This window comes from Bison bison, unplaced genomic scaffold, assembly GCF_000754665.1.
Source record: "Bison bison bison isolate TAMUID 2011002044 unplaced genomic scaffold, Bison_UMD1.0 scf7180017864136, whole genome shotgun sequence".
NCBI lineage: Eukaryota > Metazoa > Chordata > Mammalia > Artiodactyla > Bovidae > Bison > Bison bison.
The window spans coordinates 373408-399424 of NW_011494708.1; the positions used below are offsets into that span (position 1 = coordinate 373408).

The 26017-nt window shown below is 40.2% G+C and overlaps 1 protein-coding gene across 1 annotated transcript in view; it reads left to right on the forward strand.

Moving 5' to 3' along the window:
* Positions 1–659: 659 nt before the first annotated feature.
* The window catches only part of LOC104988554 (cytosolic beta-glucosidase), a 133797-nt gene continuing 108439 nt past the window's right edge, over positions 660–26017 (forward strand). Inside the window, exon 1 of the mRNA XM_010839912.1 lies at positions 660–842. Coding sequence (XP_010838214.1) covers positions 785–842 — 58 coding nt within the window. The 5' untranslated portion in view covers positions 660–784. The remainder of the gene's footprint in view (positions 843–26017) is intronic.

Sequence of the window (26017 nt, forward strand, 5' to 3'; positions counted from 1 at the left end):
AGGAGGATTAAAGAAAGAAAGTGAAGTCACTCAGTCATGTCTAACTCTTTGTGACCTTAAGGACTGTAGCCTACCAGGCTCTTCCGTCTATGGAATTTCCCAGGCATGAGTACTGGAATGGGTTGCCATTTCCTTCGCCAGGGCATCTTCTGTACTCGGGGATAGAACTTGGGTCTCCCGCATTGCGGGCAGACGCTTTATCAACTGAGCCACCAGGGAAGCCCAAAGTGAAAGTGAAAGTCGGTCAGTCATGTCTAACTCTTTGTGACCCCATGGACTATACAGTCGATGGAATTCTCTAGGCCAGAATACTGGAGTGGGTAGCCTTTCCCTTCTCCAGGGGATCTTCCCAACCCAGGGATCAAACCCAGGTCTCTTGCATTGCAGGCAGATTCTTTACCAGCTGAGCCACAAGGGTTTACGTGACTTTTAAAAGCAATGTCCATATATTTCATTAAAAGGGAAAAGATTAGAAGGACGGGTACCCTGCCAAAGCAGGGACTAGGTCTGTGCCCAGGCTGGCCCCACTCTGTTAAGAATCAGGGAGTGTCCAGAGAAGAAACTATAGACACTCCCCCTTAACACAGTGGTTTGGCTTCCTATCAAGGCTGTGGCCATTCAAGCAAAGTCGTTTAATCAGGCTCCCTTCTTGTTTGCATATTCGCTCACAATCCGAGACTTCAGTCAGGATGAGAGTTCACTTACTATTTGCGCAACTGCGGGACTCTGCCTGAAAGGTGCCTCTCCGTTGCCCGAGTGTCCGGGTCGGCTGTCTCTGAAACATATGGCTTTCCCTGCAGGATTTGGATGGGGGGCAGCCACCTCAGCTTATCAAGTGGAAGGTAGGAGAAACTCCTTGCCCTCTCTAGGGCTGGGCTGGATGCCTTCTCATAGATTCTGTATGTCTGCGGAAGAATGTGGGGATAAGGAGGCAAAAAAAAAAAAAAAAAAAAAAAAAAAAAGAAGAAGGGAAAGCACTGTGCCTGCGTGCTAAGTTGCTTCAGTCATGTCCGATTCTGTGCGACCCCATGGACTCTAGCCCGCCAGGCTCCTCTGTCCATGGGGACTCTCCAGGCAAGAATACTGGAGTGGGTTGCTATGCCCTCCTCCAGATGATCTTTCTGACTCAGGAATCGAACCTGCGTCTCGTAGGCCTCCTGCATTGGCAGACGGGTTCTTACCACTAGCGCCACCTGGGAAGCCCCAGAATAGCACGGAAGAACCCATAATTGTATAAAGGAAACGACCCCTTTTCCCATAGAAGAGGCTCGCTTCCCATGTCCCTTTCCTTAGGCACAAGGGTAGTGGTGGTGACGGGCTGAAGACCCAGCAACAGTTGTATATTTGGTCAGTTTCAGCTTGTCTGAGACATCAGTGTACATTGAACGAGTTGCTTTCATCATTTGTTTCTTGAACACATTGGCCATAACCTCCCTAAAAATAGTTGCTCCTGTTGGTTGGAAAATATTGACTAAGTACCTTCAAAGATTTCAAGAGACATCATTAAGGGATGTTTTTCAGTTGGGAGAGGTGCCCTGTTCTATTTCTATTGAGCACAAGGCGCCCCCCATTTCCTCAGTGGCTGAGAAGTAAAGAGAAGCAACTGTGAGAGGTTAAAGAGGATCCAGAATGAAGTTGGTCTCCATTTGCCTCCATGGAACTGCCAGGTAGAAGCCATCTTCCATGGAGACTCTGTGTTTTGATACACATATGCTCTGCTGGCTCAGATGGTAAAGAATGAGCGTGCAATGTGGGAGACCTGGCTTCGATCCCTGGGTTGGGAAGATCCCCTGGAGGAGGGCATGGCAACTGACTCCACTATTCTTGCCTGAAGAATCCCATGGACAGAGGAGCCTGGTGGGGCTGCAGTGCATGGGGTCTCAAAGAGTAGGACACGACTGAGCAACCAATACTTTCATACTTTCATGCTCTGATACAAGGCGTGCTCAAAAGGTCTGGGAATGTCCAGTTAAGCAAGATCCCACATCACTTTTCTCTCTCTCTCTAGTACCATCTTCATCTTTTCCCAGATAATCTCCACTTGGTCAGCATGTGTGACTTGACAGGGATGACCCTCTAGGAGTAAAAATGAGAGCTATCACGTTGGCTAGCTTCCTTCTCAGAAGAGAGGTCGGACAGAGCTGAGAGGGGGTTGCAGAGTGCTGGAATGAAGTGAACAGAATCAGGTTCTAGAAGGAGCATAGCATGGAGACTAGGAAATCAGGCTGTGGAGACAGACTCCCTGGACCTGTGGTCCGTCTCTACCTTTTCCTAACTCTGTGTGACTTTGGGCAAGTACTCAACTTCTCTGTGCCTTCTCATGTAAATGGGGATAATGATGGTACCATCAGCCTTATATTGTTGCTGTGAGGTTTAAATACGATTATTTATGTTAAATGCTGAATGATTAGCAAGTGATCCCTGAATAGTACTTACATTTAGATGGGGGTCAGTCACAAAGGGATTACTGAGAATGACTCACTTTAGAACTCTACAGTAAACTTGGCTGAAATGTGCAATCAGTTGTCTAAGACAGCACAGTGGGTTTCAGTTCCCAGCTCCAGATCCTGCTCTTTCAGGAGCCAGAGGTAAGCATACGGCTTCGTTCTGAGCTTCTCTCTTCACAGGGCTTCCGCATGGCCAGACCTCTTCTGTCTACACCTGGCTTGCTGCTGCCTTACTGTAAGCTCTTTATTTGTGATCCCTAGCCCGGTATTATGCTGTTCACTGTCTAATAACAGCTTTCAGAAGGGAAACTGATCTTCCCTTCTCTTTCTGTCAATACACAGATGCCTTTTATATGTCTGCTTTCCTTTCTTTTCATACTGTTCATGGTGACCTGCCTCTTGAGAAACCTGTATGCAGGTCAGGAAGCAACAGTTAGAACTGGACATGGAACAACAGACTGGTTCCAAATAGGAAAACAAGTATGTCAAGGCTGTATATTGTCACCCTGCTTATTTAACTTATATGCAGAGTACATCATGAGAAACGCTGGGCTGGAAGAAGCACAAGCTGGAATCAAGATTGCTGGGAGAAATATCAATAACCTCAGATATATGTTTCAATGCCATTCTCCTGTAAAGTTAAAAAATAAAATAAAAAAGAATAATTTATTCAAAAAAATAAAAAAATAATAAAAATAAAAATACAACAACAAAAAATAACCTCAGATATGCCAATGACACCACCCGTATGGCAGAGAGTGAGAAAGAACTAAAGAGCCTCTTGATGAAAGTGAAAGAGGAGAGTGCAAAAGTTGGCTTAAAGCTCAACGTTCAGAAAACTAAGATCATGGCATCTGGACCCATCACTTCATGGCAAATAGATGGGGAAATGGTGGAAACAGTGGCTGACTTTATTTTTCTGGGCTCCAAAATCACTGCAGATGGTGATTGCAGCCATGAAATTAAAAGACACTTACTCCTTGGAAGGAAAGTTATGACCAACCTAGATAGCATATTAAAAAGCAGAGATATTACTTTGTCAACAAAGGTCCATCTAGTCAAGGCTATGGTTTTTCCAGTGGTCATGTATGGATGTGAGAGTTAAACTATAATGAAAGCTGAGTGCCGAAGAATTGATGCTTTTGAACTGTGGTGTTGGAGAAGACTCTTGAGAGTCCCTTGGACTGCAAGGAGATCCAACCAGTCCATCCTAAAGAAGATCAGTTCTGGGTGTTGATTGGAAGGACTGATGTTGAAGCTGAAACTCCAATACTTTGGCCACCTGATGCAAAGAGCTGACTCATTTGAAAAGGACCCTGATGCTGGGAAAGATTGAGGGCAGGAGGAGAAGGGGACGACAGAGGATGAGATGGCTGGATGGCATCACTGACTCAATGGACATGAGTTTGAGTAAACTCTGGGAGTTGGTGATGGACAGGGAGGCCTGGCATGCTGCGATTCATGGGGTTGCAAAGAGTCGGGCATGACTGAGTGACTGAACTGACTGACTGACTTTCTTTTCTTACCTATTGTTTTATGCTGGGTTTGAATCCTAGCTTGAGCACTTGCTAGCTGAGTGACTTCGGACAAATAATTTATTTAAGTCTCAGGTTCCTTATTTGTAAAATTCAGGAAATGGTCATACCCACCCTGTAGCTTTGTTCTGAGAATTAAAGAGGTCTGCATATATGATTGGAGCACAAGAATGCCTGGTGCATAGTATCCACTAAATAAAAATAGCACTACTATACTATTACTACTAGTAATGATGATGAATGTTATTCTTTCTCCTCGTTTGATTCTGTCCTACTACGTCATCTGCTCCATTTACTGGGAATGGTCCTTTCTTCTTTGGACCCTAAATAAGAATACACTCTGTTTTTGCTCATTCTTGTCCAGTTACTGGGAGAGTTACTGTTTAGCTACCCCTTCCACCACTGTAGGGATAACACGTGCAGGATGTCAACACGTAGCTTTGTTAGATCAATGTGGCCTGGAATTTAAAAGCTGAAGTCACCTTGTCACTTTCTAATTTTGATAATCTTTGAACTTTTGAGCTTCCCTAGCCTCTGAAAGTTCACAGTTTTTGGAAGTCATGGACATTTAGCAGAACTGAGGACTGAGCAGCAACTGTAAAAAAAAAAAATCTAGCTTGGTTATTTATTCTAAAACATCATAATGTGTCTTTTTGTATTGATTTTCAAAGCACATTGTCTGTGTAGGTATCTTTGTTTTCAGACACCCTCTCCTGAGTCTGGAGAGATAGCTATCATACTCCATGGCCCCCGCCATCCTCTACAGATCCATGCCCACCCCTACACAGAAATAGTGATATTTTGTCTGTTACTTGAAATGAAAGTCAATGTCAGGGTCTTTGTAAGTAGAGTAACCAGAAAGAGCAAAATAGGCCTTTCAGTCACTGGGCTTCCTAATGTACTGTTTGCTTGTGTATTTCACCAGACCTATGGCTCTTCCTTCTTTCTGTCCTTCTCCATGTCTCTTTCACCTTCATGTTGGCCACTTCCTTGGCTATGGTTTTTAAGAAGAGTTTAATGTTTATTAAACATTAACAACATGGAACAACAGACTGGTTCCAAATAGGAAAAGGAGTACGTCAAGGCTGTATATTCTTACCTTGCTTATTTAACTTCTATGCATAGTACATCATGAGAAACGCTGGACTGGAAGAAACACAAGCTGGAATCAAGATTGCCAGGAGAAATATCAATAACCTCAGATATGCAGATGACACCACCCTTATGGCAGAAAGTGAAGAGGAACTCAAAAGCCTCTTGATGAAAGTGAAAGTGGAGAGTGCAAAAGTTGACTTAAAGCTCAACATTCAGAAAACAAAGATCATGGCATCCGGACCCATCACTTCATGGGAAATAGATGGGGAAACAGTGGAAACAGTGACAGACTTTATTTTTTGGGGCTCCAAAATCACTGCAGATGGTGACTGCAGCCATGAAATTAAAAGACGCTTACTCCTTGGAAGGAAAGTTATGACCAACCTAGATAGCATTTTCAAAAGCAGAGACATTACTTTGCCAACAAAGGTTCGTCTAGTCAAGGCTATGGTTTTTCCTGTGGTCGTGTATGGATGTGAGAGTTGGACTGTGAAGAAGGCTGAGCGCCAAAGAATTGATGCTTTTGAACTGTGGTGTTGGAGAAGAGTCTTGAGAGTCCCTTGGACTGTAAGGAGATCCAACCAGTCCATTCTGAAGGAGATCAGCCCTGGGATTTCTTTGGAAGGAATGATGCTAAAGCTGAAACTCCAGTACTTTGGCCACCTCATGTGAAGAGTTGACTCATTGGAAAAGACTTGGATGCTGGGAGGGATTGGGAACAGGAGAAGAAGGGGACGGCAGAGGATGAGATGGCTGGATGGCATCACTGACTTGATGGATGTGAGTCTGGGTGAACTCCGGGAGTTGGTGATGGACAGGGAGACCTGGCGTGCTGTGATTCATGGGGTTGCAAAGAGTCGGACACGACTGAGTGACTGAACTGAACTGAACTGAATGTTTATTATACCAGAGTTGGCTTCATGGTGCCTAGAGCTTTTTGGAGAAAAGCATCATATAAATCTAATAAATAAATAATTAACAAGTGATAAAAGCAGGAGGAAAATTATGTGTTTTAGGTGAGTTGTAAAGAACACTGTAAAACCTGTAAAAATGTATTTGTTAGACAAAGAGGCAGGGAAGAAAATGAAGATGATCATCATTTGTACAGAAGTGAATCTCATGCAATATTTTAAAGCACAAAACAACCCCCATGATTTTTAACCCTTTATGAAACTCTTTGCCTGTGTTTCTGGCTGCAGGGAACATGAAGCACAAAACAGCAGATAGCTCAGTGCCATTGTTTACTTCCTTGGTAAGCCACGAGGGTCTATGAAAGTAACTTTTAAGACCTGATTCTACAGCTCTTATGAGCTTGTAACTCCCAGTAATTTCAGGGAAGGCTCTAAAGGGGTGAATGTACTCTGCAAAAATCCTATGGGTCCTGAGTAAAGTCTAAAACTACTCCACTAAGGTGTCCTGGTGGAATCCAAGTTTGTGGTTTATAAGGAGGTGAAGCCCTCAGTTTTATGAATACGATTACCAACCCTCCATGATGCCCTGGATATCAGTGTAATGTTTGGACTGTGATTTAACTTGGACTTTGACTTTATGTTGGCAGATATTGAGGCTGGCCTCAAAATTTGGCCTTCTATTTGCCTTGGTGTATCAAAGGTGAACTCCTGTAGTTGAGAAACTTGGGGTTCTTTTGTGCTTACAAAAGTGGGAGAATGAACAAATTCTTTGGTTTTAGGTCCAGTTTTAAGTGATTTTTTTTTTTTTTCAATTAATCAATTTTTGGCTGCTCTGGGTCTCACTGCTATGAGCAGGCTTTCTCTAGTTACAGTGAGCTGAGCGGGGGCTACTCTCTAGTTTGCAGTGCGTGGCCTTTTCATTGCGGTGACTTCTCTTGTTGCAGAGCATGGGCTCTACGGCACAAGCAACACATGGACTCAGCAGTTGCAGCTCTCGGGCTTTGGAGTGGGGGCTCAGTAGTTTCGATGCACCAGCTTAGTTGTTCCCAGGCCTGTGGGATCTTCCCGGGGCAGGAATCAAACCCATGTTTCCTGGAATTCTTAAACACTGGGCCACCAGGGAGGGCCTATAGTGATTCTATCCAGGCTGTTTCTTCTCTGTACCTTTTAAAAACTGAATTCAACTATACAAACTGAGCTAGATGCCCATTTTATCTACCTGCTGTAGATGTCAGCACAGGCCCCATATTTCTTTAGACCACTTCCTGTTTGCTTCCTCCACTCAACCAGTTTTGGCTGTGTATCTGGCTTCCTAATTTCCACTAAACTCCTTGGCGCAAACATTTCAGCTGGGGATTTGATCTTTTGGCTACCCTTGGTAGTCTTCTGGTACAGTGTTCACCAAACTGGTCTTCCCTTGGTATGAACCATCTAAGAAGGGAGTGGAAGCAGACTTAAAAGCATGGACATTTATAAAAAGGAGGAGGAGAGGTAAGAATTTATCCATGAAATTTCTCATACTTTGAAGTTGAGGTGAGAGAAACCATGCTTATTTTTTCCCCCAGTTTCAAATTTGAGATCCACAAAAACTCAGTAGTTGCCCCCATTTTTGATTGTACCATGAAATTATGTAGGTATCATCAAACGAGTATGGGCTTTGGCCGGGATGGTATTCAGATATTCATCAGCTGATACACTGACCAATCAGATGCTAACTTACAGTTTTTTACAAAAAATTGGCATAAACTGGATTCGCACCTACATTGACTAATGAGAGGAAATTCCAACCATCAGCCACTGGTATGGGACAGACTACTGGTAGCATCTTCATTGACCATTAAGAGTAGAGGCCAGCTGTCAACAACTGACTTGACTAGCCTGGCACTCACTTAACTAGTCAGAGTGGGTACCAGCTGTAATCAACCACTGAGGCCACAATTTCATGTACTGATTGAATTTTAGCTTTAGGTGTATGAGTGGGACATATGAAGACCATATCAGACTATTTGTGAACTACTGGAGAGTTAATTCTCTTAATTTCTCCAAGCCTCAGATTTTTCACCTGCAAAATCCCATATGCTCATCTCTCTCTCTCTTTTAAAATTAAATTTCACTGGGTAAGATTTGGAGACCTTTTTCTTACATTGTGTGCTTCTCTGAATCTGGGTTGATTTCCCCAACTTTTTCTTTCAGATTACTGATTTGGGCATTAGATTTGTACATTCTATCTTTCAACGTCTCTATGAAGTATTTACAGCAATCATATTTTTAAATTTTAGGAACACATTCTTATTCTTTGATTGTCTAATTTCCAAGAAGTCATGTTTTATTTTTTGGATGTAATCATTCTTTAAATCTTTTCAAGAATGCTAGTTTAAAAATTGTCTTTTTTCCCCTTTTTTGTATCACTTTGAAATCTTTGGGTTATTTGTTTATTTGGGTCCTCATCTTTCATGCTATTTGTCTTTGTCAAGTGGTTGGTGATCCTGGAATACCCATTTATGATTTTGAATGAAAGAATACATTGATAGGAGTAACTGAGTTAGGCTTCCTTTGAAGTTAAGTGGTTTTGTTCAACTGAAACAGTCCTGACCCTGTAAGAAGCAGGGTTCTGTGTAAGTGAGTGGGACCCATTGACAGTCAGTCTACTTATAAAGGACTATGTGTGTGAAGGAAGGAAGCCAACGTTTAGATCTCAATAATGGCCAGATAATGAGGACTTTAAAAAAGAATGTTTTTGTTTGCCTTTTAAAACTGTTTTTATCAAGTCTTTCTTTTTTTTTATCAGTTTAACTCAGGTATAATTGTCATACAGCACTGTATAAGTTTAAAGGGTACAGCTTAATGACTTGACTTACATATATTGTCAATTGATTACCACAATAAGAAAAAAAAGCTTAAAAGTTTTGATGCAAATTTCTAGGATCTACTCTCTTAGCAATTTTCAAATATGGCATACAACAAAGTTTACTCTAGTCATCATGTTGTACATTACCTTCTCAGTACTAATTTATCTTATAACCAAAAGTTTGTACCTTCTGACCACTTTAATCCAATTTCTCTTTCCCTCACCCCCCATCTCTGGAGGATATGAATCTGATTATTTTTCCTCTATGAGTTTGTTTTTTTCTGTTTCCTTAGATTCCACTGTGAGATCATACCATATTCATCTTTCTCTGCCTGATTGTTCACTTTTGACTTTTGTTTCCCATCTGTACTACCCTTCAAGTTCATATTTAGTTCTAGAGTTTATTCTGCCTTTCTGGACTGTCTCAGTACCCTTGATAGCAATCTTTTCCTGTCACATATCTCACTTTTATTAAGCATATCTTGTAACTTCGAGGTGGGGGGAAGGCAGTACCAACTGCTCTGTTTGAAGGGTGGGTGAGGAACCAGTCAGGCTGGCAGCACGTTAGGTAATCCTTTAGTTAATTACTCTGATGATTGCTCTGAGTCTGTTCTGCTCTCTACAGTGGCTGACCCGTAGATTCTCTAGGGCAACCCCTCTTAATCCTTACCAGCCGTCGTGTGTGTGTGTGTCTGTGTGTGTGTGTGTCTGTGTGTGTTGTAATCCTTTGCTTTAGTTTCTCAGACAATTCCATTCTAGTTACTTTGTTTGCCACACATTCTTTAGTCAATGTGGCATTCTTTAGGGGCTTTTTTGGTTTTCAGTTATGTCATGGATTTTTTTTTTTTAATTGGTTGCCATTTCAGTGGGGTTGTGAGAGGGAGAGGAATTAAATATGTCCATTCCACTCCCCATCTTGAACTGGAAGTCCTTATTAACATGCATTTATAGAACAAAAGTGTCCTATAAACCATACAGCGTTATTCAAAGTTTAGCAAATGAATTCCCCCATCTTCTTCTTACCCTTATCCTCCTCCTCTCTATCACTAACACATCCAGGCTCTGGAAATTTTCTAGTCTTATGCTTTTTAGGAAGAGGATGAGATAACGTGGAATTGATGGCATTTCAGACAATGAGAGAAAGTGAAATATTGAGAGAGGTGAGGAAAGCCATAGTGGAGGATGGGTGCTATGCCCAAGAAGAGTGCCCGCCTCTGGGGTCAGCTGCTCTAAGCCATTTGTACTTTTCATTCTTTCTTACATCCCTTGATTCTGGACACACATTCTCCATGTACCAAGTTTCCTGGTAACAAGTTGGCTTCATGGGCAGTGATGAAAGGTATCCTCTGCCATTGCTGTTGGTACATGTCAGGTATTTGCTGATAACAGTCTGCCTACTTATGTATTCTTTTCTATCAGCAAAGTTCTTGATACTGAATGAATGCTTATCACATATGTTTAGGAAAAAGCATTTTTATCTTTATGATGGAATTACTACAAAATAATTGTAGAGTATTTAAAATATACAAACAAGCAAACAAATAAAAAATCAGCCAGAGAAATGTCTTCAAATTTTGAGTACGTACTTCAATCTCTTTGTTTACATTCACAGATTTTCATACACTCATCTACTTTTGTTCATCCTAATAGGAACGTTCTATACATGGTTTTGGTTTTTGTAAGATACTTAAAAATATCCTGATAGACTATAACACATTTGCCTCTTTTTCTCTCCTCTCTTTCTATACACATGGATGTTGCATAGAAAGCAAATGTGATATGTATATCTTTTTCAATTATGGTTTCCTCAGGGTATATACCCAATAGTGGGTTTGCTGGATCATATTGTAGTTTTATTCCTAATTTTTTCAGGAATTTCCATATTGTTCTCCATAGTGGCTATATCAATTTGCATTCCCACCAACAGTGCCAGAGGGTTCCCTTTTCTCCACACCTTTTTCAGCATTTACTGTTTGTATACTTTTTGATGGTGGCCAATCTGACTGGTGTGAGATGATACCTCATTGTGGTTTTGATGTGCATTTCTCTAATAATGAGTGATGTTGAACATCTTTTCATGTGTTTATGAGCCATCTGCATGTCTTCTTTGGAGGAATGTCTATTTAGGTCTTCTGCCCACTTTTTGATTGGGTTGTTTGTTTTTCTGCTGTTGAACTGCATGAGCTGCTTGTATTGCAGAAACCATCACAATATTGTAATTATCCCCTAATTAAAAATAAAAAGAAACAAAAAAAGAAAACAAAACAAATGTGAGTCAATATGCGTCTTTGAAGCTAAGAGAAAATTTGCTGTATCTCAGTAAATATGCTACATCTCCTGTTTGGAGTAGAGTTCTGTATCATGTCCTACATATCTGTACATAAATTAATTTGTCACCACCAAATTCATCAGTTAAGCTGGGACATTTGTTTATTTGGATAAATGTGTGCCAGCATCATACTGAAAAAAAGACTGTTCTTTCTTGGGCCTGCCCATCTGGCAGGGGTTGCTTTCCAGGTAAGTTCACTGGTGCAAAGCTTAAGTGATTCTTCAAGAATTATTGGGTCATCACATAGTGTCTGAGACAGAAACATGGGACTCATGCTAGACTGTGCCTCTTACCCTTCTTTATTTATTTATTTATTTTTGTTCTATCTCTTTTAAACCCCCTGGTTACACCCGTCTTCCCCTTTACTGCTTCCTTTCTTTTAGTTCCAGAGCTCACCATCTTTTGTCTTAAATTCTTCTTGCCTCCCTCCACTTTCCTCCAATCTCTCTAACACCCTGCTTCTAGCATGGTCTTTTAAAATTCTGACCACTTCATTCCATTTCTTTTTTTTTTAATGATTTTTTTTTTTTTTGGTAAGAGAAGCTAAGTGGTCCTCAGTTTTTAGTTTTTACTTTTTGGTTGCCCCGTGAAGCATATAGGATCTTAATTCCCCAACCAGGGATCAAACCTGAGCCCCCTGCATTGGAAGTGTAGAGTCTTAACCACTGGACCTCCAGGGGAATCCCTCCATTTCTTGAGAGATAGCGTGAGCTCTGAAATCAAACAGACCAAGTTTGGACTCTAACTTCACCTCTTACCAGTTGTGTGATCTTTGGAGACAACTAAGCTTTGTACCTCATTTCCTCATGTGTAAAATGGGAATAGTAGGGATATCTGTCTTGGTTGTTGTAAATATGTTTATGAACATCAGCTGTTTAGATTTGCACTGGGCAAACTGCATGTGTTCAATAAAATTTAACAATTATTTAATTGTCTTCTTGCCTTCTATAGAACTATTTCTGAATCCGTGCATGGCATTAAAAAAAACCAAAACTGTTTGTAATTTTACCTCTGACTACATCCCCAGTTTCATCTCTTGTTTCCTTTTCATTTGTATCTTATTCTTTGACCAAAATGAAGCACAAGTAATTCTTTAAATGTGCCATGACCTTCACGTACTGTTGCACGCACTGTTCCCTCTGCTTGAATGCATACCTGACTTCTGGCATGTGCAGAGACCAACAGAGGACAAAGATCCAGGCTTCTTAACTTCCAGCCTGGGTCTCCTTTCCTACTGCAGCATACTGCCTCTTTCGCCTTCATCCTTTATGCTACTCATCTGAGTATATTATGGGAGCTTGGTAGAGACAGTAAGGAGCTGGGAATGGCATATGGCAAAGGAAGCCTCCCAAAGAAGTTTTTAGTACCTATAACAATCTATTGTATTAATTCTTTGGAACGACATGGATAATGTCTTTTTCCCTGAGCATTTGGACATAACTCCATGCTTTTAAGAATTTTTAATATCATGAGAGGGGCTTCTCCAGTGGCTCAGCGGTAAAGAAGCCACCTGCAATGCAGAAGCTGCAGGAGATGCGGGTTCCATCCCTGGGTGGGGAAGATCCCCTGGAGGGGAACATGACAACCCACTCCAGTATTCTTGCCTGGAGGATCCCATGGACAGAAGAGCCTGGTGGGCAACAGTCCAAAGGGTCGCAAAAAGTCAGACATGACTGAAGCAACTTAGCATGCATGCAATATCATGAGAAATATTGATATGGACTGATACGATATTAACATGGCTGTTACACTGAGTGCTGGTGTTTCAGATGGCAAGGGAGCAGTTGCAGCCCTGTTATTTTCCTTCTCCTTTGCTGTGTGGGATGCTGCCTTGAGCTGAGCAGATCTGTATTTTGTTTTGTTTGGTTGTTTTGAGCAGATCTGTATTGGCTTTGGATCTTTCTCAAGGTGCCTGCTCTTCCTTTCATTAGTGTGGATAATCAGAGTTTGATTGTAAAGTATGCCTAGGCCAAGTGCAAGGGCTTTTAAAATTGTCTGCTGTTTTAGATTATCCAGGCCACTGATCCTCCTTCCTTAGCATGGATAATTGAGAGTGGACTGGGCTGAAGAGTGCTAAGCAGAACCAATTGACAAAATAAATGAGATTTTAAAAATCCTTTACATTTTAATAATAGAAAAAAAACCAAGCTAGATTTTCTTCTCCTTTTTTTAATCAAAAAGAGTCTATTTTATATTTTGAAACAGTAAATGTTGATATATTTGGCTTTAAGTTGATTCAAAATAGGAGACTATTTCCTATGATGCACCAGTTTAAAATGTATACTAATCATAATAGGTACTTAATGGAGTTAGGGGAAAAATTGAAAATATAGGCAAGAGTTTGGATGGTTTCATATTCAATGTCAGATTCTCTTATAACCCTGTTTATGTTTCAATGTAGCAAGGAGTGGGTGGGAGTTACTTCAGATTCTGAAAAGCTCTCTCTTGAAAGTGGAGGCTATAATTCTTTGTCCCTAATGAGCAGTAACCATGTGGAGAAAGGCATTTCATGAATGTTTGTGTAAGATTAACAGGATTCTGTTTTCTGGAAATATCTGATCTCATTTGCTTCTCATTTTCATCCTTTCATCTTTCCCCATGCATGTCTGCATGCAGAGAGAAATGTATTTACATGTCACTTGACTGGAAATTTAGAGGACATGTTCGCAAAGGAACGATGTTGTAAATAGGGATTGGTGTCACTGAATGCCCTTCAGGTGTGTAATGAGATAAATAGATTTTGGGGGTTGACCTGGGAATTTGGAACATAATGTAGGAAGCAATGGTGAGTTTCTGGGCAGGTGACTCATAAAGATGTTTTTTGAAACATGACCCATTTTTATGTTGGGAATTGCCAACCTAAGGCTTAAAGACTCCCATAACACCCATGAATAATCATTTAAATGCAGGCTTTGAGACTTGGGGAAAAAAGTGCATTATTTACTCTAAAGACAATAATCTTCCTTTGGAGTTATTGTAGTCCATCATACAGATGCATACTGGGGGATCTTTGAAAGAGCAACATTTTCTCTTGATGGTCCATTCCTTCATATATCTTACAAATTATTATCCAGGTTTGGGTGGCAGGCTCTGGTTAGGAATGCACAGCAGTCATTCTGCACCAGAGCATAAGAGACTAAGGCTCTTTCACAGAGTGAAATATTACAAAGGGCCTTTGGTCACTGTCTATTGTGTTTGTGTGAAGAGCAAGACATGGGGAGGGAGGTGCTGTATCCTCTCATTCTTTAAAAAAAAAAACAAAACACAACATGATTATATTTTAATATACAAGCAGGGAGGGAGGAGGGAGGGGGGTTCAGGATGCGGAACACGTGTACACCCATGGTGGATTCATGTTGATGTATGGCAAAACCAATACAATATTGTAAAGTAACTAGCCTCCAATTCAATAAATAAATTTTAAATAAAAAAAAATATACAAGCAAAATACAAAACACCATAGTAAATTACTGACAATAAAATACAGTATTTCATTTGCATTGCATGACAAACAGTTAACATCCTTAGCCATAAATGAATTCTTAGAAACTAGTAACAAAGACATTGTTATACCAAGGGGAATGAAAAAAAACAAAACAAAACACAACAGAAGACATGAAATAACACAAGTGACTCGTAAGGGTTAAGCATGTATAAAAATGACTGAGCTGAACAATAAAAGAAGAAAAGCAATTTCTTTGTAATATCATATTACCAAAGATTAAAAATCTAACATTTGTACAGTTTTAGGAAATATACCCACTTAAACACTAGGGAACAAGATTTATGAAGTCCTACTTATGTAATAGGGGAAAATCTGGTTTGGACCCAAACTATAAATTTTGGATATTCTTAGCCCTAGCAGTTCCAATTCATTGGAATTATTTCAACAAATTAGTTGGCTAAATTTACAATGTACATATAAACCATGTTTACTGCATAGAAAATTTGTAACTAGTATATAGATCTCCCCGCCCACTCCCCTCCCCCCTCCCCACCAATCCTCTGATTCTTTGTGGTGGCAAGAGCCTGTCGAATGTAGGCACACAATACACTCTTGTGGCTCAACTGATTAGATGAAGGGGAAACAGAAGAGTTCTCTGCATAGAAACTATACAGCTGGGCCAGACATCCTCTAGGGGCATGCTAGTACATGCTGTGTGGCTCAAAGAAAGATCAGCTACAACTATACTAAGCCTACAATATGACTGACTTAGATGATGATTTTTCTCTTGGTTGTAGAGAAATTACGCAAGAAGATCCCAAAGAGGTCTATCTCCAGGTTGTACTTGGAGGGTTCCTGGGGATGAATTAGTAATTAAAGTAAACTGAATGAATATTTATTTGAATTACGACTGCATAGTTCTTCCTAGATATTTATTTACTGTGGGTACTAGAGTCTGGAGGTTTAAAAGGTCAGTAGAACGATCATCTGAATCCAAGATTCTAGTGAAGTAGAGGCAAACACGTGACTATGACAGCATGTGACAACTCGAAAGCAGAAGAAACAAAATGCTAATGCTTTAGAATGTACCAGCATCACCTGGAGTTCTTGTTTCAAGATTTGGGGGCCTATACCAGATTATTTAATAGTGATATTTATAGATGGGGCCCAGGAATTTATGTTTTTTAAAAATAAATGCTCTGTGTGGTTGTGTTGTGGATGGTTGCTGATAATTCGAGAAATTCTGCCATCGGCTATGTTTTCTGAAGACAGGGTAAATGGTAGGACCTCAAGCCAGAGAGGTAGGTAGGGCCTTGTCATGATGCATATAAGGCTCCAAGCTAGGGAGTTGGTGTCATGATCTTGTGCTCTGGTTCTTGGGACCCACAAAATATTAAGCACAGGAAGTGCTACAGTCAAGTCCATATACTAGAAGAGTTTTGACATCAGAGTGGAGGAGGAGCTGAAGGAAGAAGACATGGAAGCAAAGGAACAGTTATTTGGCTATTGCAATAGATGAAGAAGATGGTATCAAAGGCCTGAATTTAGGTAGAGGGGAAAAAAATGGAGAAAAAACCAGAAAGAGGTATCATTGAGAGAGAACCAAAAGGAAATATTTGTGAACATAATGTAGTGAAAGTCACTCAGTCATGTCCGACTCTTTGTGACCCCATGAGCTATACAGTCCATGGAATTCTCCAGGCCAGAATACTGAGGTGGGTAGCCTTTCCCTTCTCTGGGGATCTTCCCAACCCAGGGATCGAATCCAGGTCTCCCACATTGTAGGTGATTCTTCACAAACTGAGCCACAAGGAAAGCCCAAGAATACTGGAGTGGGTAGCCTATCCCTTCTCCAGCCGATCTTCCTGACCCAGGAATTGAACTGGGGTCTCCTGCATTGCAGGCGGATTCTTTACCAACTGAGCTACCAGGGGAGCCCATGAATATAATGTATGATGCGAAGGAAATAGAAGGAAGACTAAGGTGACTCTTGTGATAACAGTTTAGGTAACTTTCTGGCTGATGATTCTATGAATAGAAATACAATACACTGGAGAAGGAGAGGGATTGGAATTTGCTTGGTAGATATATAATTTGGTAGATTCAATTTGGGGTTGAAATTTCCTTAAGGTATTTAAATGGAAATGTCTAGGAAGTGACTGGAAATTCATATCTCCATTTTGGATGGGATTTGCTGGTAGTTATCAGTGTGTAGCTGATAGTTAAGTCATAAAAGAAGAGAATCCTTGAGATAGAGTTATAGAGGGAAACAGAAAATGAGCAGGTTGCAAAGTCTGGATTAAGTGATGTAAAAGAATCAAAAGATTCAAAAGAGCCCACAAGGATGTGGCATTCTTCCAAAAGATGAGAACGATTAGAAAGAACTTGAGGCGTCGTCTAGACGAGTGATTTTATAACAGTTTTTAATGCAGCAGAACTCAGTTTTCAAGGAAAATCTAACTTAGAACTTTAATAAAACAGATCCAGATAGAGCATCTCTGGTTGAAGGGAAGAGAGGGAAAATGTATGCCTATCCACCCAGTGTTCCTTTCTTTACTGCTTCTTCCCCACTTGGCAACTCCAGACTCCTCGCCAGGGAACAGGGCCTTTAAAACATCAGTGTGCATTCCTTATTTTATAGAGGCTGGATGATGGATTACATGATCGTTGTCATGAAACTCATTTGAAACTCATTTGTGACTGAGGGAGAACATGATGTGATAAAGCCCACAAGAAACAAAGCAGCAAAAGGCAGCATGGAACTTGGAGCCTGCCCAACAGTGAAGACAACGCAGGGTTTTAAGGAACAGATGAAGGTGTGTGTGTGTGTGTGTGTGTGTGTGTGAACATTCTAAGTTCTAACATTCCAGGAAGGAGTTGCAAAGGTGGTAGATTTGTGAGTCCATGAAGACATTCAGGGATTCAGTTTCTTGCCCATTTAAGAGGCAGAGCTAAAGGTTTGTGCTGGGTTGGAGAAACAAAGAGAGTCTTTCCAGTTTCTACGAAATTGAGGCAGTTGTCATGGACATTGCATTGCAATTATAGTCTAGACTCCATCCAAATTCTGGTAGAAGTGGAACTTTAATGGTAAGATGAACTACAGAGTCAGTGAGGGGTAGCATTGGCTTTCCTTTATGTAAGAGGGTCTTTGGGAGAGACAATCTAGTTGGGCAGTGAATTCTTGAAAATTTGTCAGAGTGAAATCTTGATGACTTGTCTTAAAATTCTATTTGCAAGACAAGTGTGCTTTCCTTATTAAAATGCATATCTATTTAAGAAGACCCTTTTGGAAGGTTACTGATGAAACACCACTTTATGCTGCCAACTGGCATACAGTAGAAACTATTTATAGCAACTGTAATCATTCTTTCACATGCAAACTCCAGAATACTCAGTATGAAGGGAGTTATTTTGAGGTATTAGTGGAAATCTGCCAAGACTGAAGACTGACCCAGTGATTCCTAGGAGACCTTGAGGAAATTCAATTAGGTTATGAGTCAAAGGAACCTCAAATTATTCCAGGTGGCATCTACCGCCATTGGAAAGTTCTGTTCTGGAATTGGCAACCTGCAACAAGTTCCAGGCTGGTCTCTCTTCTTAGTAAGATACTTATGGGATATAAATCCTCTTAAGTACATTTTATTGTACCAACTGTTTTCTTTAGAAAAAGCCTATCGGTTTGTTATTTAAAGTGGTCTATTTAATAGTGTCAATAAATTCTGAAGTTGGTGACTGGATATTGTTATTTTGGGTGTTCTAACAGTCTTGGTTGTCTAAATTACTTGATTTTGGCTTGTTTGCTTGACCTTAGTTTTCATAACTTGGGGAAAATGCCTCCACCGCACAGAGTTGATACAGTGGTTCTACATATATGTGGTACAAATATGGAAAATATGTGAATATGTTAAGAGTATTTGAATAATTGGATCAGGTCTATGTAACCCAGTGAAACAGATGAACAGTGAAAATTTTAGGCTAATCAGAAAGTTCAAGTGGAAATTCAATTTCTTATTAAAAAATGTAACTTCTTACATTTATTATTTTGAGTATAATTATAGCTGTGTAATAACTATCCAGAAGAGGACTGGAAGATTATACTGTAAAATTTTAATACAGAGAAGTAATATAATGTAGTAGTTACTGGAAACAGTGCTTCTATACTCCACTAGCTTAGGAAAAACAAGAGTTCAAATTTAATTTTCTTAAGAAATGTGGTCTTTGTTATTTAACCTTTTTAAGACTTACTTCCCTCAGGTGAATAATATCTATGTTTTGGAGGTTATTGGGAGTAGTACATGAAGTAATTTAGGCAATTTCTTGGGCACAGGACCTGATATTTTTAAAATGGTGCACTAAATGTTGATAATTGTCATCATCATCTTCACTACCATCGTGACTACCACCACCATCATCACCATCATCATTATCATCACCATCAGATGATGGGTTAGTCTGGGTCCTCCAAGAAGCAGATGCCAGGATGGTACTGAACATGCAAGAAATTGATTAGGGGAAATGCCCATGAGAGAAACTGGAGTGGGAGCCCAGAGAGTCTGGGATGCAGGAGTGAAGGAGTAAGGGAAGAAAGAAAGGAAGATTGTGTGATCACTTAAACATAAATGCAGTTCAAAGAAAGTTCACCAGGATCTTTGGGAGTCCTAGATCCAAAGTCGCCTGTCAGAAGATTCCCGCATCTTCTGTGCACACGTGCTAAGTCACTTTAGTTGTGTCCAACTCTTTGCGACCCTTTGGACTGTAGCCAGACAGGCTCCTCTGTCCATGGGGATTCTCCAGGTGAGAATACTGGAGTGGGTTGCCATGCCCTCCTCCAGGGGATCTTCCTAACCCAGGGATGGAACTTGTGTCTCCTGCATTGCAGGTGGATTCTTTACCTCTGAGCATCCAGGGACGCCCTCCCACCTCTTCTAAATCCAGGATTTTTGTTATAGCCTTTCCATGCTCATCACTGGCTGGGACCAACCTGGGGAAGAGTGCCTCAGTGCCAGTTCCAGCACAGATGATGGATTTCAGAGCTCAGTCCTCAGTCACATATGCTCCCTGAAGTTAGGGGTTTGTAAAATGTGTTCTTATGGCAGTCACAGTGGTGATTGATTAAAAAGAAATTTTCCCACTTTTGGGGTATTTTATTTTTAATATTTAGCATGCATTACTTAACATTTGGGAGAAGAAGTAAAAAAGAATTTAAATTATTTCCTTTTGCTCGGGTAACCTGAACTCTGAGATTTGCCCAGATCTCACAGTAATTCCCACCTTTTTACTTCGCTTGACTATTTTGGTACAGTTATGTTATTACTTCAACTGGATCTTTGCAGGAAAAGTTTTATTTTTGTGCTCCAACTTTATTTCTGTTTAGAAAACTGATTTGATTAAAGAGTTAAAGTTTAAGTGTTTGTAACAGGATTCAATTAAAATAGGTCATTCTTGGGGCTCTGAAAATGGTAACTGGCCTTGGGCAAATTGGAAGAAAAGTTATAAAATTCACTTGGATGCATCACAACATTTAACATCTTTAAGGAGGATGTTTTTGCCTAATAGATTCAATTTAGAAATATTTAGTGTAGGTCATCAGCTTAAGCATCTAAAAAATGTGGTTTTTTTTTTTTTCCTTTTAGTTATAGGTAGGAACAGGATACCTGGACTGTATAAAATAAACAATTTCTGGTGGGACCTTGAAGAAAGTCAATTAGTTTCTGTGACTTTACCAGTAGGTTAAAAAGGAGATTGTAATGTTGGTGAATAATGTGCTTAGAGATGTTTGCATAAAAGATGCTTTGTCATTGTAAAGTATTATTGAATATTTATGCTCTACCAGACTGAGCCAAATGGCCCAGAGGAAAAAACAGTCAGATTTATGTAAACCTTGTTCAGTGTCCCAGATACTTCAGGATGGGTGCTCTATATATGAATGAATAAGTAAATGGTATAAACATTATTTTAAATTTTGAAAGTACATCAATATTATCTGGGGTGTTAGCCAATGTGCCTGACCTTTGACATTGAAATGAAATGTCTGTCTCCAGGTAACTATTTCAATCTCATAAATATTTTTAAAGCCAGAGGAATTGACAGCAAGTAATGTTTTCTTAGAATTTTGTGTCTGCAAATAAAGGTAAATTATATCTTTACCTAAAACCTACAAGAAATGATTGTCTCTCACCCACAGAGTTGCTCTGAGAATTCCCAGACTGAAATTGCATATCTTATACTTCTTTTCTTTCCTTTCTTTTAAAAAGTGTTGTACTCACTGTCTGCACTGTAGATTTCTATCACTTTATTGTGATAAATTTGAGCCTCAAAGAAATAATAAAAAAAAAAATTAGCCGTAAACACTGCCCAAGGACTTAATGGATCTTACTGAGCTACGCAATGCAGATGTATTGGGACATAAATAGGTAATAGGAGATAAGAGGCACAGAAGCAATTTGTTTGGATTGGGTCACTGCTTAATCCAAATGGGTTCAGCACAAGAATTCATGAAACGTGACAGTGGGCCAAAAGGAACTTGCTGTGACATTTCAGACTCCCCTGCCTTTCCTAATTAACCATTTCAAGTATAACAAAACTTAGATCACATAAAGATTTAGTAAGACTCACCAGTACCAAGTATAGACCTGTCTGTGGGGGATGAATGGTTTTACTCATCTCAGGCAATGGACTATAACTCAATCACACCTCAAGCTGGGCTTTTAATTTCTATGATACATTGACTCTGAACAGCATTTTTCTAAAAGACAGAAACCATAGCAGAGTTAGCTTATGACATAGTCTGTCATTGAATGCATCTGAATATATTGCATGGATCTAAATATACCTTTGCAAGTTTAATGAGATATTTGAAAACATAAAAATCACCTGTAGAAAGAGCTTCCTAGGATGGGAATGATAATAATAATAATAGATGCCTTTTAAAAATAACTGTTATTTGTCACCATGCCAGACATTTTGCACATTTCCTATATAATCAATCGCTTTTTAAAGATCTTTGTCCTCACAGATTCAAAGAAATTGAATTGTCCAGGGTAAATTATTACGTGGGAATTTGATAATTTTTAAAAAACAATGTAGACAAAAAATAATAAACCCATGTTCCTATTTAGACAGGTTGTCAGGAATTCTTGCCTCATGTATTTGTGGGCTTGGTATTCTTTAGATGGTACTATCTGGATGTGATCTACCTCTCTTTGGGTTAAGCTCTCCAAGTCTACGTACCCTCAGCTCTTCTCTCTTCTCCTGGGAAACGGGAACTAGGATTGAAACCCCAGAGTCATGTCCCAGTATGTACAGCATTGTACGATTCATAAATATTTGTTAATATGGTGAAAAAAGATGCAGCTGACTCTGAAGCTTGTGACTTTTTTTTCACTAGTTAAAAAAGGATACCTATAGCCCATTTTCATGAATGCCAGGTTTATATAGGTATTCTTAAAACATAAATCAAAATGGAATTCATTGAAATAAGACATTTGAATTTAACTGACAAGCAGAATTGATTTACCTGGCCCAATTCATGGAATAGATTTAAGGAGCCCATTATTTTGATTAGTTATGTTGTACAATGAAACCCTTTAATTCACGGTTGATAAGAAAATAATGAAAATCAAATGAGTGTTTCTACAATTCTTGGGTTGATTTGCTTCTGGAATTCAGCCAGAATTCCAAGAAGTGGAGGCATCTTGGGGTATTTTATGTCTCCCTTGATGTCACTAGGAAACCACGGATAAAGACACAGTGCTTTTTGTAATTTTCATGCATCAGAGGCAGGTAAGAGTTAAAGGGTTTATTTAAGTCTTGCAAAGGGTGTTTCTTCTGGGCAACAGTGGTTTGAATGTAGGGCACTTTTTGCATTTTAAGCACTGTCTGATCCCTTGTCCCATAGTTATATAATAAGAGAACTTTATTACTTTTAAAGGGAAACAGAAAAAGGGCCACTGGAAAAAAAAAAATGCTTGCTTCTAGGGGAACAGCTTTTATAGTGCATTGTGTCCAGGAGCCATTCAGCTCTGTAGTTGTCAAGGAGGGCAGGAAGTCAAGGTGGGTTCCTAAAAGGACTGATCACTCTGAGATCTTTTCTTAGGAGAGAGCGTAGCCTGGAGTCTTGGGTATAAATACTGTGTATCAACAGCAACAGGAAACACTGCCTCCTGACAAGTTTAAATGCCTCAACTCCCATAACGCATCCAAGACATTTTCTCAACAGCGTTGTCAAATAGGAAGACCCAGGTGTTAGTATCATTCTTATTTTGGTTTAAAAACTGGGCCTAGAGAGGCAAAGAAAGGTTGAATGAATTCTCTAAGGTCACAAAGATAGCAAGGTGTTGGTGTTGTTTAGTTACTTCAGTCATGTTCAACTCTGTGTGCCCCATGGACTGTAGCCCGCCAGGCTCCCCTGTCCATGGGATTCTCCAGGCCAGAATACTGGAGTGGGTTGCCATTTCCTTCTCCAGGGCATCTTCCCGATCTAGGGATCGAACCCGAATCTCTTTCTTGTACCACTGAGCAGATTCTGTACCACTGAGCCAACTGGGGTGAGGTATAGAGATGAATTAATATATAGAAAATATGAATTGAAAAGCCATTGAATGTAGCCAGAGCACAGTCTTGGATGAGTTTATGCTGGCTTACAGTTTTAGTTTCCCTCAGTGCCAGCTCTCTGATTGTCTCCAAATCCTTAAACTCAAGGAAACCTCAGATTCTTCATGTCTAAAAGGGGGTAGAACCAGAAGGTAGAGAGGACGTGCTGGGGCTCAGGACACGTTCTCACTCTCCCAAAACATGGCAGCTTGGAAACTGAAGCAGTTTGAGAAATGGGCAGAAAAAAGAAGGTCTCTCTGATCATCTGCCCCTGAAACAGCTCATAAATGCTTCATGTGAGAGGTGCTCTCCCCATTCGTGGAGGAAGGGAACACCCTTATCTCAGAAGACAGAGGGACACTGAGAAGAATCTGAGTAAGCAGACCTTGCTAAGTTTCCCTCAACTTAGCACATATCCATTGACCTATTTTATTCCTTCACAACTGTCTACTCTTCATTGATCCATCATAAAAAAGACCATTTCATCTGGTCTTCATTTCCTTATGGTGGCTCCCATGTCATGTCAGAGTTAAATCAGATAAATTTGTATGCTTTTCTCCTGTTAATCTGTCTTTGTCAGTTTAATTTTCAGGCCCAGCCAGGGAATCTTAGAGGGTCAAGGAAGATTTTTTCCCTTCCCTACTCATGTAAAGTGCTTAGCAGAGTGCCTACCCCCTGTGAGGTCTTAATACATGATAGCTATTATTATCATCATCATGCTTTCTCCAGTACACCATTCCTGTCCTCCCAAATGGGGCTCAGATTAGCATAGTGACAATCAGAAGCTGAAGTCAGCCTCAATGAATGCAGTGCTCTGATGGATGAAAAGAACGGGAGAGGTTTTCTTTCAAAGACTGAGAAAAGTGTCTTTCACTAGAGGAAGAATTCTGTGCATAAGTGGCTGAATGCAAAGAGACTTAATTGAAAGATAAAAGAGTAATTGCGGTAGAATAGCAGAGGCAAAGGCAGTTAAGACAAAAAGCACGTGTTAAACAGGACTACAGTGAATGAAGAGGGTGTCAGGAGTCTTTGCAGCTGAAGACATTATGATCATCAGAAAATAAGCAACACAAGTCCAGGGTTGGAACCCAGAAGGTCAAGTCCTAGAGCCAGGGTTAAATTTCCTCTCACTCTTTCTTCCTAGAAGAATTTATCACTTTCCTGAATTACTGAGTCAGAAATTAACTTATAATCATGTTCTGTTATACATTATATTTGTGTAGCCTGAAAGTACATCTCTCAGGCACACTCGTAAAAGTGACTTCTTTCTTCCCCTCACTGTCCCTTTACACTTGCCATAGTGGGGGTGTTCTTCCTTTCTCTTTAGAAGAAAGCACAGGTGGGCTCTGTTTGTCTATTGGTCTTAAGGTGTTTTTTGACCATGCCACACAACACTTGGGGTCTAAGCTCCCTGACCAGGAGCTTCCCTTGTAAGTGGAAGCATAGAGTCTTAAGCACTGGACCACCAGGGAAGTCCTTTAAATCTTATTGTGTAGCAGAAATTTTCATTTTTTAAAAATTGAAATATAGTTAATTTGCAATGTTGTATTAGTTTCTGGTACACAGCAAACTGATTTGGTTCTACATGTGCATACACGCATTCCCTTTCACATTCTTTTCCATTAGTGTTTATTACAGGATATTGAATGCAGTTTCCTGTGCTCTACGGTACGCCCTTGCTGTTTATCTATTGTACTGGACATTTTCTAGGTGTCCATTGAGATCTACTCTTCACCTTTCCCTGCTCTTGGCTCTGGGAACCAACCTATATGTAAGGCGTTATACTTTGGATTCATTTTGGACTTGATCAACAAGAAGCATTAGCAGGAGATGGTAGAGTCCATGTGGGAGGAGGGAGAAGACAAAATATTTATTCTTCCTGTTCCCCCCTCTGCTGGGTTGCATTGAGTTGGCTCTACCAAAGGCCTCCTCTCTTGTCAGCGGCCTTTAGCAAATCACTACTCTCTACAGGCTTTGGAGGCCTGTTCTGCCCCCAGGTCCTTCTGGGGTGCTGACAATAGGGAGGGAGCCTGGAGGAACTGCTCCCTCCCTGTTGCTTTCCCCAAACTCTGCTCACATACAGTAAACAGCCCTTGTGGGAAACTCTCCTCTGTTACCCAGTTTGAGTGCCATCTGTTTCTTGCTAGGACCTTGGCTAATTCCTGTGCCCACTTCATTTGCAATACATAGTCTCATTTTGGTATTTAGCGTAATTAATCTATGAAATAGTTAAAACTCCAAATGGGATTTAAGGTTAAGTCTCTCTTAGCTCTATTGGAAAAGAGGATGTGGTCATCTACTTTTTTTGCCTGCTTCTCTTCTCAATCAATCAAACAAATGATTTCCAATTGTTTACCAAAGCTTCTGACCGGGTTGAGCCCGGTTGACCTGGTTGAAGGCAAGGCAATGAAAAGGAAAGTTCTGAAGTTGGTTTCGCAACATCTGATGTTGGCAGATATTTAGAGCTGAGTCTTTTTTTATGGATGTGTCTGTGGCTTCCAGAGACCCCATGCCAGGCAGTATCTGAGCACCCCAGATGCATGTGAAGCTGTCTCCCCAGCCCATCACTTTCTCTATTCAGCCTCAGCTCCCATCTGTTGAGGAAAAGTCTGTTTGAAAGCTACATTAAAGATGTTTGTTTTCAGGTTTTTCCCTTTTCTTAAGATAATTTTAATAACACATTTTTCCCTCAAAAATCATTCTGCTTTAGTTTATGTTTACGCAAAGATTTAGTTAGAATTTTAAATAAAGTCCAAGTGGATAGATTGGCTTATTCTTTGGTTGTTAAAAAACTTCCTCCCTTCCTTCCTCTCTC